The sequence below is a fragment of the Myotis myotis genome, unplaced genomic scaffold, assembly GCF_014108235.1.
Source record: "Myotis myotis isolate mMyoMyo1 unplaced genomic scaffold, mMyoMyo1.p scaffold_m19_p_3, whole genome shotgun sequence".
NCBI lineage: Eukaryota > Metazoa > Chordata > Mammalia > Chiroptera > Vespertilionidae > Myotis > Myotis myotis.
Genome location: NW_023416335.1, coordinates 115,050,950 through 115,064,499, shown reverse-complemented (window position 1 = coordinate 115,064,499; position 13,550 = coordinate 115,050,950). Strand labels below are relative to the sequence as shown.

Below are 13,550 nucleotides of genomic sequence, written 5' to 3'. Positions count from 1 at the left end.
AGACAGAGCGTATGTTATCTAGTACAAGAAATGCGGTGAACCAGCTGCAAGGACCTGCATGCTGGGAATCTGACTTCAGCAGATGGCCACGGAGCCACTGCAAGCTCTCCAGCCCAGAAGTGATAGATGCAGATGCTATCTAGATCAGTGATGGCGAACCTTTTGAGCTCGGCGTGTCAGCATTTTGAAAACCCTAACTTAACTCTGGTGCCGTGTCACATATAGAAATGTTTTGATATTTGCAACCATAGTAAAACAAAGATTTATATTTTTGATATTTATTTTATATATTTAAATGCCATTTAACAAAGAAAAATCAACCAAAAAAATGAGTTCGCATGTCATAGGTTCGCCATCACTGATCTAGATAGATACTTTGGGAAAATGAATCTGTCAATGGCGCAGGGAAAACACTGGGTGGTGGAGAGAATAGGAACAGTTAGGTGAAGAAGGAATTAGTGTAATCCAGCCCTGGCCAGGTAGCTCAGTTGGTTAGAGCGTGGTCCAGATACACCAAGGCTGTGGGTGCGATCCCCAGTCAGGGCACATACAAGAATCAACCAATGAATGCATAAATAAGTGGAACAACAAGTTGATGTTTCTTTCTCCCTGCCCCCAACCCCCAACCCCCTTCCTCTCTCTCTCAAAAATCAATCCTACATAATAAAAGGCCGGGACCATAAGCGGAACGACCAGAACAACCGCTCGACCAGTCGCCATGAGGTGCATTGACCACCTCTCGGTCCCTCCCCACCACTCCAGTCCCACAGGCTCCAATTGCAGCATGGCGAACAGGGACTCTACTCACACACGGTTTCGTGCGCTGGGCCTCTAGTCAATTATAAACAAGAAAGAAATTAGTGTAATCTAAGTGAGTTTATGAGGTTTGGTCTACAGCAAAGGATTAAAGCCAGCAAGGAAAGCACAAATGACAATATGAAATAATATCTATGGGCCAAGCATCTTCTTAAATGATTTATATGTTTATGTAATATATGTATATATTAATAACATACATATAAGATTTATGCAATTCACTTAATTCTTACAACAGCCCTGTAAGATAGATGCCATTATTATCCATTTTCCAGAAGAGGAAACTGGGACCTGAAGAAGTTATTTGCCTAACATCGTATGGCTAAAACGTTGTGGGGAGCTCTTATTTGGAGCCACTATACTTAAAGGGAGGCCAAGAAGAAAGAAAAGGTTACACTGGGCATATAAGGAGGAGGACAAGTCCAAGTCTATAAGCCTGTAGGATGGGGGGTGCTAAGCTCCAAAGGACGAAAGGGACTGCATCAAGAGTGCTACAGAGAAGACAGCAGACAGCCAACATCAGCTCTTCTTCTCCTAGTCAGGGGGCAGGAGTCAGGGGTCCTTTAAAGAATCTGAAGAAAGAATGGGCCTTCTCAGTAGCAGAAAACCCACACATGCACAAACAAAACATCACACACAATTTCTGTAGGTTCATGCACTCCAGGTAAGTCTTGCCCTAAATATACCGAGCAAATAATTCAATAACAAACATTTCTACAGTAGAAATTTTATTTCCATTCATAAAATATATCACTAAATAGCTGAAAAAGTTACATATTATCTTAAAACATAGATTTAAAAAATGATATCAGCTTCTCCTCAGCAAAATTTTTTTGTTTTATGTATTTACAAGAATATACTATACTTAGGTACACAACTTTCACTCAAGCCAGCCTGAGAAGGCCTTTGGATGTAGGTAGATGCTCCAATGAAGTTAATTTTCAGCTCTTCCTGCCTTGTGCAAATTCAATTTTACAAAAGTTCCTTTGAAAACAACAGCAGATACAGAGAGCTTCTAGAGAAAAGTCCAGCAAAGCAGCAGCTGAGAATACATTTTCTTTTAGTGATGAAGTTAATCTTGTTTTGGTAATCGATAACCAGTTGAAGGTGACGGGGATAGGAGTTCTTAAGACTAAATTGTTTCTCTACGAGTCTTCAGCGTGATCCTGCGGAGAGGGCAGCCCTGCGCCGGTCTCTCTGCTGTAAGGTTGCCTGTTTTGGTAGCCGGAAGGATGTTTAGAAACATGGTCGTCCATGTTCTGATACATCTGAATATGGGAAAGAGAACACTCATCATCTGGTTAACACTTACATGTCATGTGGCTATATTGCAAATTATTACTTACTTATACTATGCATAGGCTTTAGAGGCTATTCTACATATTAGTTGATAAAGCAATTTTGTGCCGTCTGTTAATGGAGAAATCAAGTCATAGTCAAATATTTTATTTCATTATTGTTTCTACTTTTAGATATAAAATCTTCATCTAGAAATCCTAAAGCCATGCAGAAAAACCACAAAAGAAAAAGTCCACAAAAAAGACAACTGTTCGTTATGCAATTAATATAGGGAATTGATTCTTGATTTCTCACTTGGGAGTTTAGTGACTTTTCTAAAACTTTTATTTATTTTATTTTTAAAATACATTTTTATTGACTTCAGAGAGAAAGGAAGAGGGAGAAATAGAAACATCAATGATGAGAGAGAACCATTGATGGGCTGCCTCCTGAACGGCCTACACTGGGGATTGAGCTCACAACCTGGGCATGTGCCCTGGCCAGGAATCGAACCAAGACCTCCTGGTTCATAGGTTGATGATCAACCAGTGAGCCATGCTGGCTAGGGCAATACATCTTTTTTGTGAAGTGAACGTAGCAGTTGGTGATGACCTATTGGACTTGCTGAAGCAAATGTATATCTCTGGCACTGAATTTCTAACCATCTAATGAAGACTGTGACAAAAATACCAATAATACTTCAAATTCAACATTTCTAAACCTGAATTCATTATGTTTTACATCTAAACCTTCTCTTCTTCCCGCATTTACAATTTCGCTTAACACACTGCCATTCATCCAGTCCTACCATCTAGAAATTTCAGAACTACCTCCTCAAGCTCTCCCTATACCTACAGCCAACCAGTTACTGGGTTTAGTTCTGATTATATCACTTATTTTAATGTCTTCCTTTCCATTTCTTTAAGTGACTTTTAAATGAACTTTTAATTGTACAATAATACATGAGTACATTCTCCTTATAAAAATTTTAAACCCTAGGTTTTCAAATGTATCAAGTGTTTTCAATATAAAGAAGTACATAAGATTTTCTTAAACTTTAAAAAATGGTTTTTCTATACATAGTTATGTTCTCCTTTTCATTCTGAATGTTATTTGTGTTTTCCCTTTTTCCATAACTATTTCTTTATGTTTAACATGCTTAGTGGTGTATTTGAATGTTTTATTAGTGTACAGTGTAAACTAGAGCCAGACTGCTGTATTCAAATCCTAAGTCTGATGTGTACCGTGTTACCTTGAATTAATGACTTCACCTCTCTGTACCTTTACTTGTTGCTAAAGAGGTAATGCTAGAACCCACCTCATAAGATTGACATGAGAATTACATGAGTTATTATAGATAATATATTAGTAGAGTGTGTGGTAAACATTCAAAATGTTAGCTATTATATTATTAGTAGTAGTAGTAGTAGCATTAGTTCAAAACACAACTTTTGGTTTTTCTAATCACCTATTATTTTGTTTTTAATGCTGTTCTCAGTTTTAATTAATTCTGTCTTTATTAATTCCCTCCTTCTGCTTTATTTATTCTCTTCTTTCTTTTCCTCCTCCTCATTCTTCATGTTTTTGTTAGCTTCTTCCGTTGAAAATACAGCCATTTATTTTAACTCCTTTTTTATTTTCTAATAAATGAATTTAAGTTAAAATTTTAGCTAACTCCCACAAGTTTAAATATGCAGTGTCCATTTTTATTTCTTTTTCCTCTTTCCCCTTTTCTCCTCCTCCTTTTTAATCAAAGACTTGATTTGTAATTTCTAATATATGCCTTTGGGGCCTTTGGGGTTGCTATTGGTAATTTCTCATTTCACTGCACTGAGTTTAGTGGCCTGTCTGATAATAATTTTATTTATTTTAAAGTTCTTTTTCTTAAGTGGATTTACTAGTTCTTGCCATTTTGTTTTTCCTATATCTATTAGTCTCTTTGTTCTTTCTCCCTCAGTTTTTGGGTTGATCAGGTTTTCTATGGTCCTTGATTTCCTCCACATTGGACTTGAGGCTATACAGTAGATTTCTATTTTACCAGTGGTTATATTGTCATTTTTCACACCCATTTTATTCTTACATATATTTAACAGTGTGGCTGCTCCCAGTGCAGAACTTCTGCAGAATCCCATTAGGCCTCTTCCTACCCTTTTATGAAAGCACTTTTCCTTGTTCTTTCAAAGCACCTTCTGTTGTGGGTTTTCCCTCTTCAATTCAATCTTAACTGCTTGCATTGTCTCAGGGATTTTCCACAGTTTCTGGTCCACAAGGATCTCCTTGTTTTAAACACAATTATGCCTCACTTCTTTTAAAGTATACATTTGCGTATTTCTTGTCATCTATGAGGGCTGATATGAGAGAAGAGATGATGTGAGTTCAAGCCCCAAAGCCACTGCCCTAGTTTGCTCCCTCATTTGTACTCACTCACCTACTGTTGCACTCACCTCTTTATTTTTTATTTTTTAAATATATTTCTATTGATATCAGAGAGGAAAGGAAGAGGGAGAGAGAGAAACATCAATGATGAGAGAGAATCATTGATTGGCTGTCTCCTGCATGCCCCATACCGGGAATCAAGCCCACAACCCAGGCATGTGCCCTGACAGGGAATTGAACCGTGACCTCCTGGTTCACAGGTCAACACTCAATCACTGAGACATACTGGCCGGGCACCTCTTTATTTTTATTATGTTGTGTGTTGTTGTTGTTGTTTTTAATTTTAGAGAGAGAGGAAGGGAGAGGGAGGGAGAAAAAGATTGATGTGAGTGAGAAATATCAACCAGATGCCTCCCTCATGCATCAAACCCACAACCTTTTGGTGCATGGGACGACATTCAACCAACTGAGCCACACTGGCCAGGGCTGCACTCACCTCTTAACTGATATACTTACTCTCACTCTTTTGCCTTTGTTTTTCCTAATTTACTTTTATGATTCCTTTCTTTCCTCCTAGAAATATTATGCTAGCAGCTGGATATACAACGGTGAACAGCACAGACGTGGCCTCAACCCACATTTGTTCATTTATTTATTGACAGCTACTGTCTCCTGTCTAGGGGACTCAAAGATGAGGTGATATAAAGATGAGCAGCACCAGCCTTGTCCTCATACATCAAGTCCAGGGATGAGAAAGACAGGCCCACAAAACAAAGTTATCATATAATATGATTTGCATCTCATATAGAAAGTGTTATAGAGCCTTAGCTGGTTTGGCTCAGTGGATAGAGCGTCAGCCTGAAGAATGAAGGGTTCCAGGTTCAATTCTGGTCAAGGGCATGTACCTTGGTTGCGGGCACATCCCCAGTAGGGGGTATGCAGGAGGCAGCTGATCGATGTTTCTCTCTCATCGATGTTTCTAACTCTCTATCCCTCTCCCTTCCTCTCTGTAAAAAAATCAATAAAAAAAATATATATTTTTTAAAAAGTGTTATAGAGTCTGAAAGAAGGAGCCTGAAAATTGACTAGAGAAGTTAGGGGAATCTTTGTAGAGAAGAGAATATTTGATCTGGCTCACTTTTTATATTAATTGAGGAATAATTCACTATAATACTATATTAGTGAAGGCATACAACAAAGTGATTCAAAATTTGTCTATATTGCAAAATGATCATCACATAATTCTAATTAACATCTGTCACCATATGTAGTGATCTGGGTCTTTAAGACAAATATTGAAGCATGTTTGTCAGCTCTAAATTCTTCAATGGTTCACCGCTCTTTAAATAACGCGTTAGTAGGTTATTCAATGATCTCCCTGCCCTAACTCTACACTATTGGGGTTGGGTTATGTCTAAAAGTATTAGCCTACATTTTTTCTATGCGTTTCCCTCCCTTTTCACTTGTTCTCTGAGGGCACTTTCTTTCCCTATCCATGATAAAGCAGAAACAGAGATTCTACAAAAACCATTCACATGCATTCCAGAAGAGGTGACCCCAAGCAAAGTATACTGGCCAGGTCTGTTTTCCCATTCAAGAGAATGGACGTGATTGTGCCTAGTTGTGAAAAGATGGAGTGGTAGCAGAGGAGGGACAGAGTTTGCTCACAGTGGGCAGAGCTGCCTGATATGGTTGTGCAGATTACACCTTGCTCCAAGGTGCCCAGGCAAGTGAGCAAGTGGGGACTGAAACCCATATGTGCTCTGCTCTCCAGGAGTCTAGACTGGATACACCAGCCAGGAGTCAGGGACTTATTTTGGTGATTCATCCCACCCATAGGGGGCGCCTTTTCCTAATTTACCTAAAGAAGCTACTGCTTGTTACCAGAGGTTCGGATATTGGTAAGAAAACAACTTTTCATCACAGAGGGTCAGGGAGAGAGCTGAAGAAATTGGGGGGAAAGTTGGAGCACTGTCCTTGAGCATGGATACCCTCAGCTGAAGCATCATCTATAGCAAGGGTGGGGAACCTTTCTCCTGCCAAGGGCCATTTGGGTATTTATAACATCATTCGAGGGCCATACAAAATTATCAACTTAAAAATTAGCCTGCTATATTGGTCAAACATTTAATATACTCACCCTAATGCCTTAGCAGGGCCAGACCAAATTATTTGGGGGGCCTTATATGGCCTGAGGGCCGGGTGTTCCCCACCCCTGTCTATGGAAAGCTTGCTATTCCATTCCTGATGCCCCCTGAACAGAAGGAAGGGGATCTGGACATCCTGTGTGTGCGTGGGGGGGTGGGGGCATGAAAGGAGAACCGCACACCAAGACCAAGGTGATCCTGACCAAAGCCAAGGGGTTCTTCATTAGCAGTGGCCCCTCCCACCTGGTTATACTCACCTTCACTGTCTTGTTTCCTCCATTTCCCCCCACTCACCCTATAATGTAATCACAACCATTTATTTCCCATTCTAATTTCTCAACTTCGACCATTTATATTACTCATCTAGCATGGTACACACTACTAACCCTCCATTCCCCATTAGCCAAAATACTACACATTCTTCACAGCACAGCTCAAAACCCAGCTCTGTAAGCCTGCACCGAACTTCCCAACAAGTAAAAATCACTCAACCCCTTTTCTTTACTCCAACAGCTCATTTCTTGTTTCTCTCTACAACTCTCCTTTCAACTTATTTCACGGTGTCATTAACTGCTTACAGGTAATCTGTTCAGTAGCTATAGTTCCTTGGGGGCTTTCTATCGCTCACAACCCTTTTGACCTAATTTCCTGACAATAACTTCGTTTCTATACACGATTTTTTAAAAATCATAGCAGGAGGAGAGGACACTCACTATCTACATAGGCCTCTAGAGAGACCACAGAATTGAAAATGGACTCTTAATAATTTCAAAACAGAGGACAGATAATGCATTTAAAGAATCAGATTCATATTTAACTAACATTTATTAACTACTAGGTGCCTGCTATGTGTTAAGACTTTTCACATATGTCATCTTAAAAAAAAAAAAGTTTTAAAAATATTTTTATTGATTTCAGAGAGAAAGGGAGAGGGAGAGATAGAGAGAATCATTGATCGGCAGCCCCCTGCACATGCCCCTACTGGGAATCAAGCCTGAACCTGGGTGTGTGCCCTGACCAGGAATCAAACAGTGACCTCCTGGTTCATAGGTCAATGCTCAACCACTGAGTCACACTGGCCAGGCACATATGTCTTCTTAATTACTCCTTAAAATTATGTGAAGTAAGGTTTATTAATCCCATACTTCAGATAAGGAAACAGACCCCAGAAAAAGCTAAGTGACTTAAGTCATATAAGAAGCAAATTATGGAGCCAAGATTTGAACCTAGGTATGGGGAGTTCAAGGTGAATCTTTTGTTCACTTCACCTAGGGGATGGCTCCTTTTGCTACACCAGGTGGTGCTGATGAGGCAAAGAATCATCAAAGTAATTCCATGTTCCCAAAGTTCAAGGATCATTTAGCTTAGCAACCCATTCTACATGTGAGAAAACTAAGGCCCAGAGAAATAAAGTGATTTGCTATAATTCACAGAACTCTTAGGGAGCAGAGTAGGAGAGCTGGTATCAGACACAGCTTCAGGTCAATGTTCTTTCCACTCTACTATATTAGGTGATTGCACTGTACAAAGCTCCATGTTGAATTAGGAAAGGAAGGCCAGGGATTACATTTTATTTAGTTGTCTAGTCCTCTGCACTGGACACTTAAAAGCATTTAATTCCTTAATCAAATGGCTGAAATTTTCAGAAAAAACTCCCCCCCCCCAAAAAAAAAATCCCTTATTAACAAGTATGTCTCACCCATACTACCTTTTTCCTTTTTTAATTAAATTTAATTTTTTGTAAAACTTTTCAATTACAGTTTATATTAGATTCAAGTGTATCACTCCACACAGCTTTTAAAGGGCAACCACGACAACTTGGGGTGAGGAAGGCAACTTGGTGACGTGGGTTCTTAGGAAACCGGCAGCGAGTGTTCTCATTGCCCTTTTATATAAAGTCCCACTTGAGAAAGTGCCGTGCTGCCACATACCGCTTCCTCCGCATCTGCCAGCTGGCATCCCAAACATGAAGTCAGATTAGAGAAGGACGGCCGTTTCCTGGAGTCGAAAGCCCAGCAGGATTGCATTATAAAGTATCTGTAAAAGAAACAGAACAAGGAGCAAGCTGAGGAAATCTGAATGCAGAAAAGGGGATAATTTTTTACGTAATGAAGTACCACTGACGGCCAGGGAGCTGCGTGTTTGTGGCATGTCTGTTTTGTGGCACGTACTTGACTGGATTTTGAACTCACATCAGAAAGGACAAATTTGATGATGGACAGAAATGCATTTTAAAAAATATGATGTGGACCAGAAGTCAGGAGATGGAGTCTTATCACTCAGGATCCCTCAAGCAAAGGAATTGAAACCCAGAAGTGAGAGTACCTTAGGGCAGGAAAGGTTCGGTTTTATTCAGAAACCCCCCAAACACAACGGGGGAGTTTTCTTTTCTAAAGAGGAATCACATGAGGTTTGCTTTAAGGAGTTTTACTTTTCTTGTTATGAACTGGGAACTAGACAGACTAAGCATTTCTAATTACAGCCACTTCACAGTCTGTGTGAACTTACATTTCTTCTGTAGCATAAAATGGCTGGTCCATTTTAAATCCACTCTGAATGAGTTTATAGAAGTTTGCATCAACTGGAATGCCAGGGTAAGGGTTGACACCTAAGGGAAACATTGGGGATTAGAAACATTTATTCATTCTTCATTCCTTTCCTTTCCTTTCCTTTCCTTCTTTCTTTCTTTCTTTCTTCCTTCCTTCCTTCCTTCCTTCCTTCCTCCCTCCCTCCCTCCTTCCCTCTCCTTCCTTCCTTCCTTCCTTCCCTTCCCTTCCCTTCCCTTCCCTTCCCCTCTACCCTTCCCTTCCCTTCCCTTCCCTTCCCTTCCTTCCCTTCCCTTCCTTCCCTGTCCTTTCCTTTCCCTTTCCGTTCCTGGCCGTATTTACTTTCCTTTCCTTTCTTCCTTTCCTTTCCCCTGCCTTTCATTGCCTTTACTACCTGAAGTCATCATTTCCCATTTCCTTCCCGTCTTTCCTTCTCTTTCCTTTCCTTCCCCTTTCCGTTCCTCTTTCCTTTCCTTTCCTTCCTTCCTTTCCTTTCCTTTTCATTTCCTTTCCTTTCCTCTTTCTTTTCTTCCTCCTTCCTTCCTTCCTTCCTCTCCTTCCTTCATTCCTTCCCTCCTATTTCTTCCTTCCTTCATTCTTCTTCCTTCCTTCCTCCTTCCTTCTCCTTCTTTCTTTCTTTCTTTCTTTCTTTCTTTCTTTCTTCTTTCTTTCTTTCTTTCTTTCTTTCTTTCTTTCTTCTTCTCTTTTTTTGTTGTTGTTGTTAATCCTCACCCAAGGATATTTTTCCATTGATTTTTTAGAGAGAATGGAAGGGAGGGGGAGAGACAGAAACATCCATGTGAGAGCGACACATTGATCAGTTGCCTCCTGTACGGACCCCTGCAACCAAGGTATGCATCGTTGATGGGAATCAAACCCATGACCCTTCATTTCATGGGCTGACGCTCTATCCATTGAGCCAAACCAGCTAGGGCTCATTCTTCATTTCTTTATTCATTCATTCAATTAACAAATGTATGGAGAGCTCCCATGAGCCAGACGCTGAATTGTGCTGGGCTGCTACTGGGCCAAGTCACAGTTCCAGCTGTCAAGCAGGTAATGGGCTGAAGACAGAACTATTAACCCCAGTAAATAAAACATCAAGTGGCATGTGCTGCAACAGAAGTAAGACTTGGGAGCTCTGGGCGCGTTCCAGGTGGCATTTCATCCGCTCTTTGACTTAGGAGCTGAGGAGGGCACAGAAAGACAGACTGTCCAGAAGCCCAGTGCCCAGAGAGGGCAGCAAACTGCAAAACTTACCAAGCGAGAATATCTCCCAGAGTAATATTCCGTATGACCAGACATCACTCTTAATTGTGTAGATCCCTTCAAACAAGCTTTCAGGAGCCATCCACTTCACAGGCAGGCGGGCCTGTATAAAATCCAAGAGATCAATGGTGAGTTTTCCATGGACAAATACTTCTTGTCTCTCGTGAGCTAGAAGATAAATTTGATCTTCCTCAGGCCACTCTTAATGCTTTATTGAGAAAATCATATTCCTCATGGGCAGTGTTTCATTTCAAATTAGCATTCTAACATAGTAGCCTTAAGAAAAACCCCGCCTGTATTTCTTTAAAACTTATCTCGAACAAAAACTTGTGCTTGCAATTGAAAAGCTTAACAGTAGATACTTTGCATTAAGGCAGTGGTTCTCAACCTGTGGGTCGCGACCCCTTTGGGGGTCGAACGACCCTTTCACAGGGGTCGCCTAAGACCATCGGAAAACACATATATAATTACATATTGTTTTTTGTGATTAATCACTGTTTTAATTATGTTCAATTTGTAACAATGAAATTGGGGGTCACCACAACATGAGGAACTGTATTAAAGGGTCGCGGCATTAGGAAGGTTGAGAACCACTGCATTAAGGGGTAGCCAGTCAGTTCCCTGGAAGTGAATGGATACTAATGAATCAGTGCATTATTCTGTTAAAGCATTTCTTGGAAGAATTTCCGTGAAAATGCTCTCCACAAGAATGTGGTGAAGGAAGCATATGTCATCACTTCCAGAAATGATAGCAGGCTGGCTTCTGTGGCTTTAATAATTTCCAGTAGCATGAAACAGAGGTTTTAAATGAGCACAGCCTCAGATTAGAATCAAGACGGGGACGAAGAGCATTGTGTAATAGTTTTTCTTCATGGGTTAGGGAAACCTTCGCGGTGCACATTTATTCTGTCAAGTAAAATCAAAACTCAAGATAGAAACCCTATCTTAAATCCTCCATAAACTGATGAACTGATAGAACCAAGCAGGCTAGCCTGGCTAATTTGATCAACTGAATGAATTACTTGGAGTTGCAAATGTGTTTCAGCTTCTTACAGAAGAGACCACCAACTAGTAGGGTAGAAACTTCTATAAACCCATTCAGAGTGGATTTAAAATGGACCGGCCATTTTGTGCTACAGAAGAAATGTAAGCCGTAGGTGAGCACTCATCAGATTTGTGACTTCAGCTACAATGAGGCACAGATCTAACATCAGCTCAGGCGATCATTTGAGTCTAGTGGAGAGAGAGTTGAATTTGCTTTTTAGCATTTATTGGATGTTTACCCTGGATAGGAGCTTTCATGAGGATTTTACTGGTTCATTCCCACAACGATGCTGAGATCAGTGTATATTCCCCATGGGAAGCACTGCACCATCCATCCTGGTTATACAGAGACTCAGGCTCAGGCCCTTCACACTCTGATCTTTGGGCTGTGTAGTCACGGGCTAGTTACGTGTCTGTGATACAGTTTCCTCACCCACAAACGGGTACTTTTGACCTAACTGAATTAATATATGTAAAGCCCCCAGAACAGCACTTAGCACACAGTAAGCATGATACCGGCATTTGTTACTATTTTACAAGGAGGGACAATAAAGCAGCTAGAAACCCCAAAAATGAAGAGCCCCAATGAAGAAGAACAGGGGCTTGAATCCAGGTGTAATTCCTAACAATCATACTCTTTCAACTACTCAATGTTTTCATCTAGTATTTCTAATACTTTTCTTATAAATAACACACCTATCCTCAGTTTTTTAAACAAGTAGATTTAGTCATATTCTAGGTTTCCCTGTGTAATAGTAATAGGATGAAAAGTATTCATTAACTAATATTTAACTTACATATTGTGCCTTATAGAAATTTATATTTAATATTTGATTTACATTAAGTACTTTATTGTAACTATTAGTTATTCCCATCATTGGAAACGTAACTCAACAGTCACTTTATAGTTAAGGGAACTGAAATAAATGCAAGTAATGAGATTTGTTGTTCAGTGTGGCTTGCACTCAAAGGTCCCTAACTGACCTATTCTGACAAGCCCCAGGATAGATGTGTTACTGTTTTGCTCCAACTTTATTACAGATGAAATATTCCCTGAAGCTGCAGAAAATTTGTTCAGCATAAGAAAGCAAACTGCTCTAAGGACACATTTGGATATTAATCAACACTGCAGTGAGTGTACATGTTCACCATGACAATGACAAAACACAAAATAACGGAAGAAAAACGTGTAAGAAAAGCAGTCTCACGTTGCCCCTGATAACGTAGTTGGAATCACTCATAATATCTCGAGCCAATCCAAAATCGCATATCTTCACCACTTTCCCACGGGTCACCAGCACGTTCCTGGCTGCCAGGTCTCTGTGGACACACTGTAAGGAATGACATGGGAGTTATCTGCCATGGTGCAGTCTCACAGCGGCAACCTTTCGTCTGGCTTTGAGTTCAGCAGGAGTCACAGATGAGAGCATGCATAGTTCACGCGGTGTCTTATCTTTGCTGGGTCATGAGCAGTCACCATGAAGTGTAACCAAGTCAGCTGGTGAACCCAGGGCCCGAATCTCCAGCTACTGTGGCTGCAGACATTGTGCTGCTTATGGAACATTCTCAGAGGCCAAAGGGGATGGGTTCTTAGAAAGGAGATCAAACGTAGTCGATGTTGTATCTTGCTATAAATAAGAGACACAACGCAGCCCTCTGCTGAGCTCCCAAAGGGATTTTCAGAGCTGTCTTCCAGCACTCTTATTGCAGTGATGGAGAAACAATCACTTTTCTGACTGGAAATGGCTTTGGCAATAAAATGGAGTAACCTCAAAGAAAACATTCGGAAAAGAATACTAAAAATAAGCTTGGGAAGGTTGACTGTAGTGGAATTAGAAAAAAAAAATCCCTGAATTAAAATATGATATAACTTTAATCCAAATGGTTTGTCAAGAAAATTAAGAAGGAAAATTTTTAAAGGAACAGGGCACTAGTAGCAAAGGTCCAAAGGTCTGTCTTCAATAACTTAAAAAATAAAAGCAAAAGCCATAAAGACTCAAATTCCTGTAGCTCTCCTTCCTTCCTACCCAGTTTTCTGGGAGTGCTGTCCACTTGCAGGCTCCATTTACATTTC

The 13,550-nt window shown here is 40.3% G+C and overlaps 1 protein-coding gene across 1 annotated transcript in view; it reads right to left on the bottom strand.

The window, feature by feature from the left end:
• Positions 1–1,827: 1,827 nt before the first annotated feature.
• The window catches only part of FLT3 (fms related receptor tyrosine kinase 3), a 79,105-nt gene continuing 67,382 nt past the window's right edge, over positions 1,828–13,550 (bottom strand). Inside the window, exons 20-24 of the mRNA XM_036301727.1 lie at positions 12,685–12,807; positions 10,424–10,535; positions 9,126–9,225; positions 8,549–8,654; positions 1,828–2,084 (exon numbers count right to left, since the gene is read on the bottom strand). Coding sequence (XP_036157620.1) covers positions 1,962–2,084; positions 8,549–8,654; positions 9,126–9,225; positions 10,424–10,535; positions 12,685–12,807 — 564 coding nt within the window. The 3' untranslated portion in view covers positions 1,828–1,961. The remainder of the gene's footprint in view (positions 2,085–8,548; positions 8,655–9,125; positions 9,226–10,423; positions 10,536–12,684; positions 12,808–13,550) is intronic.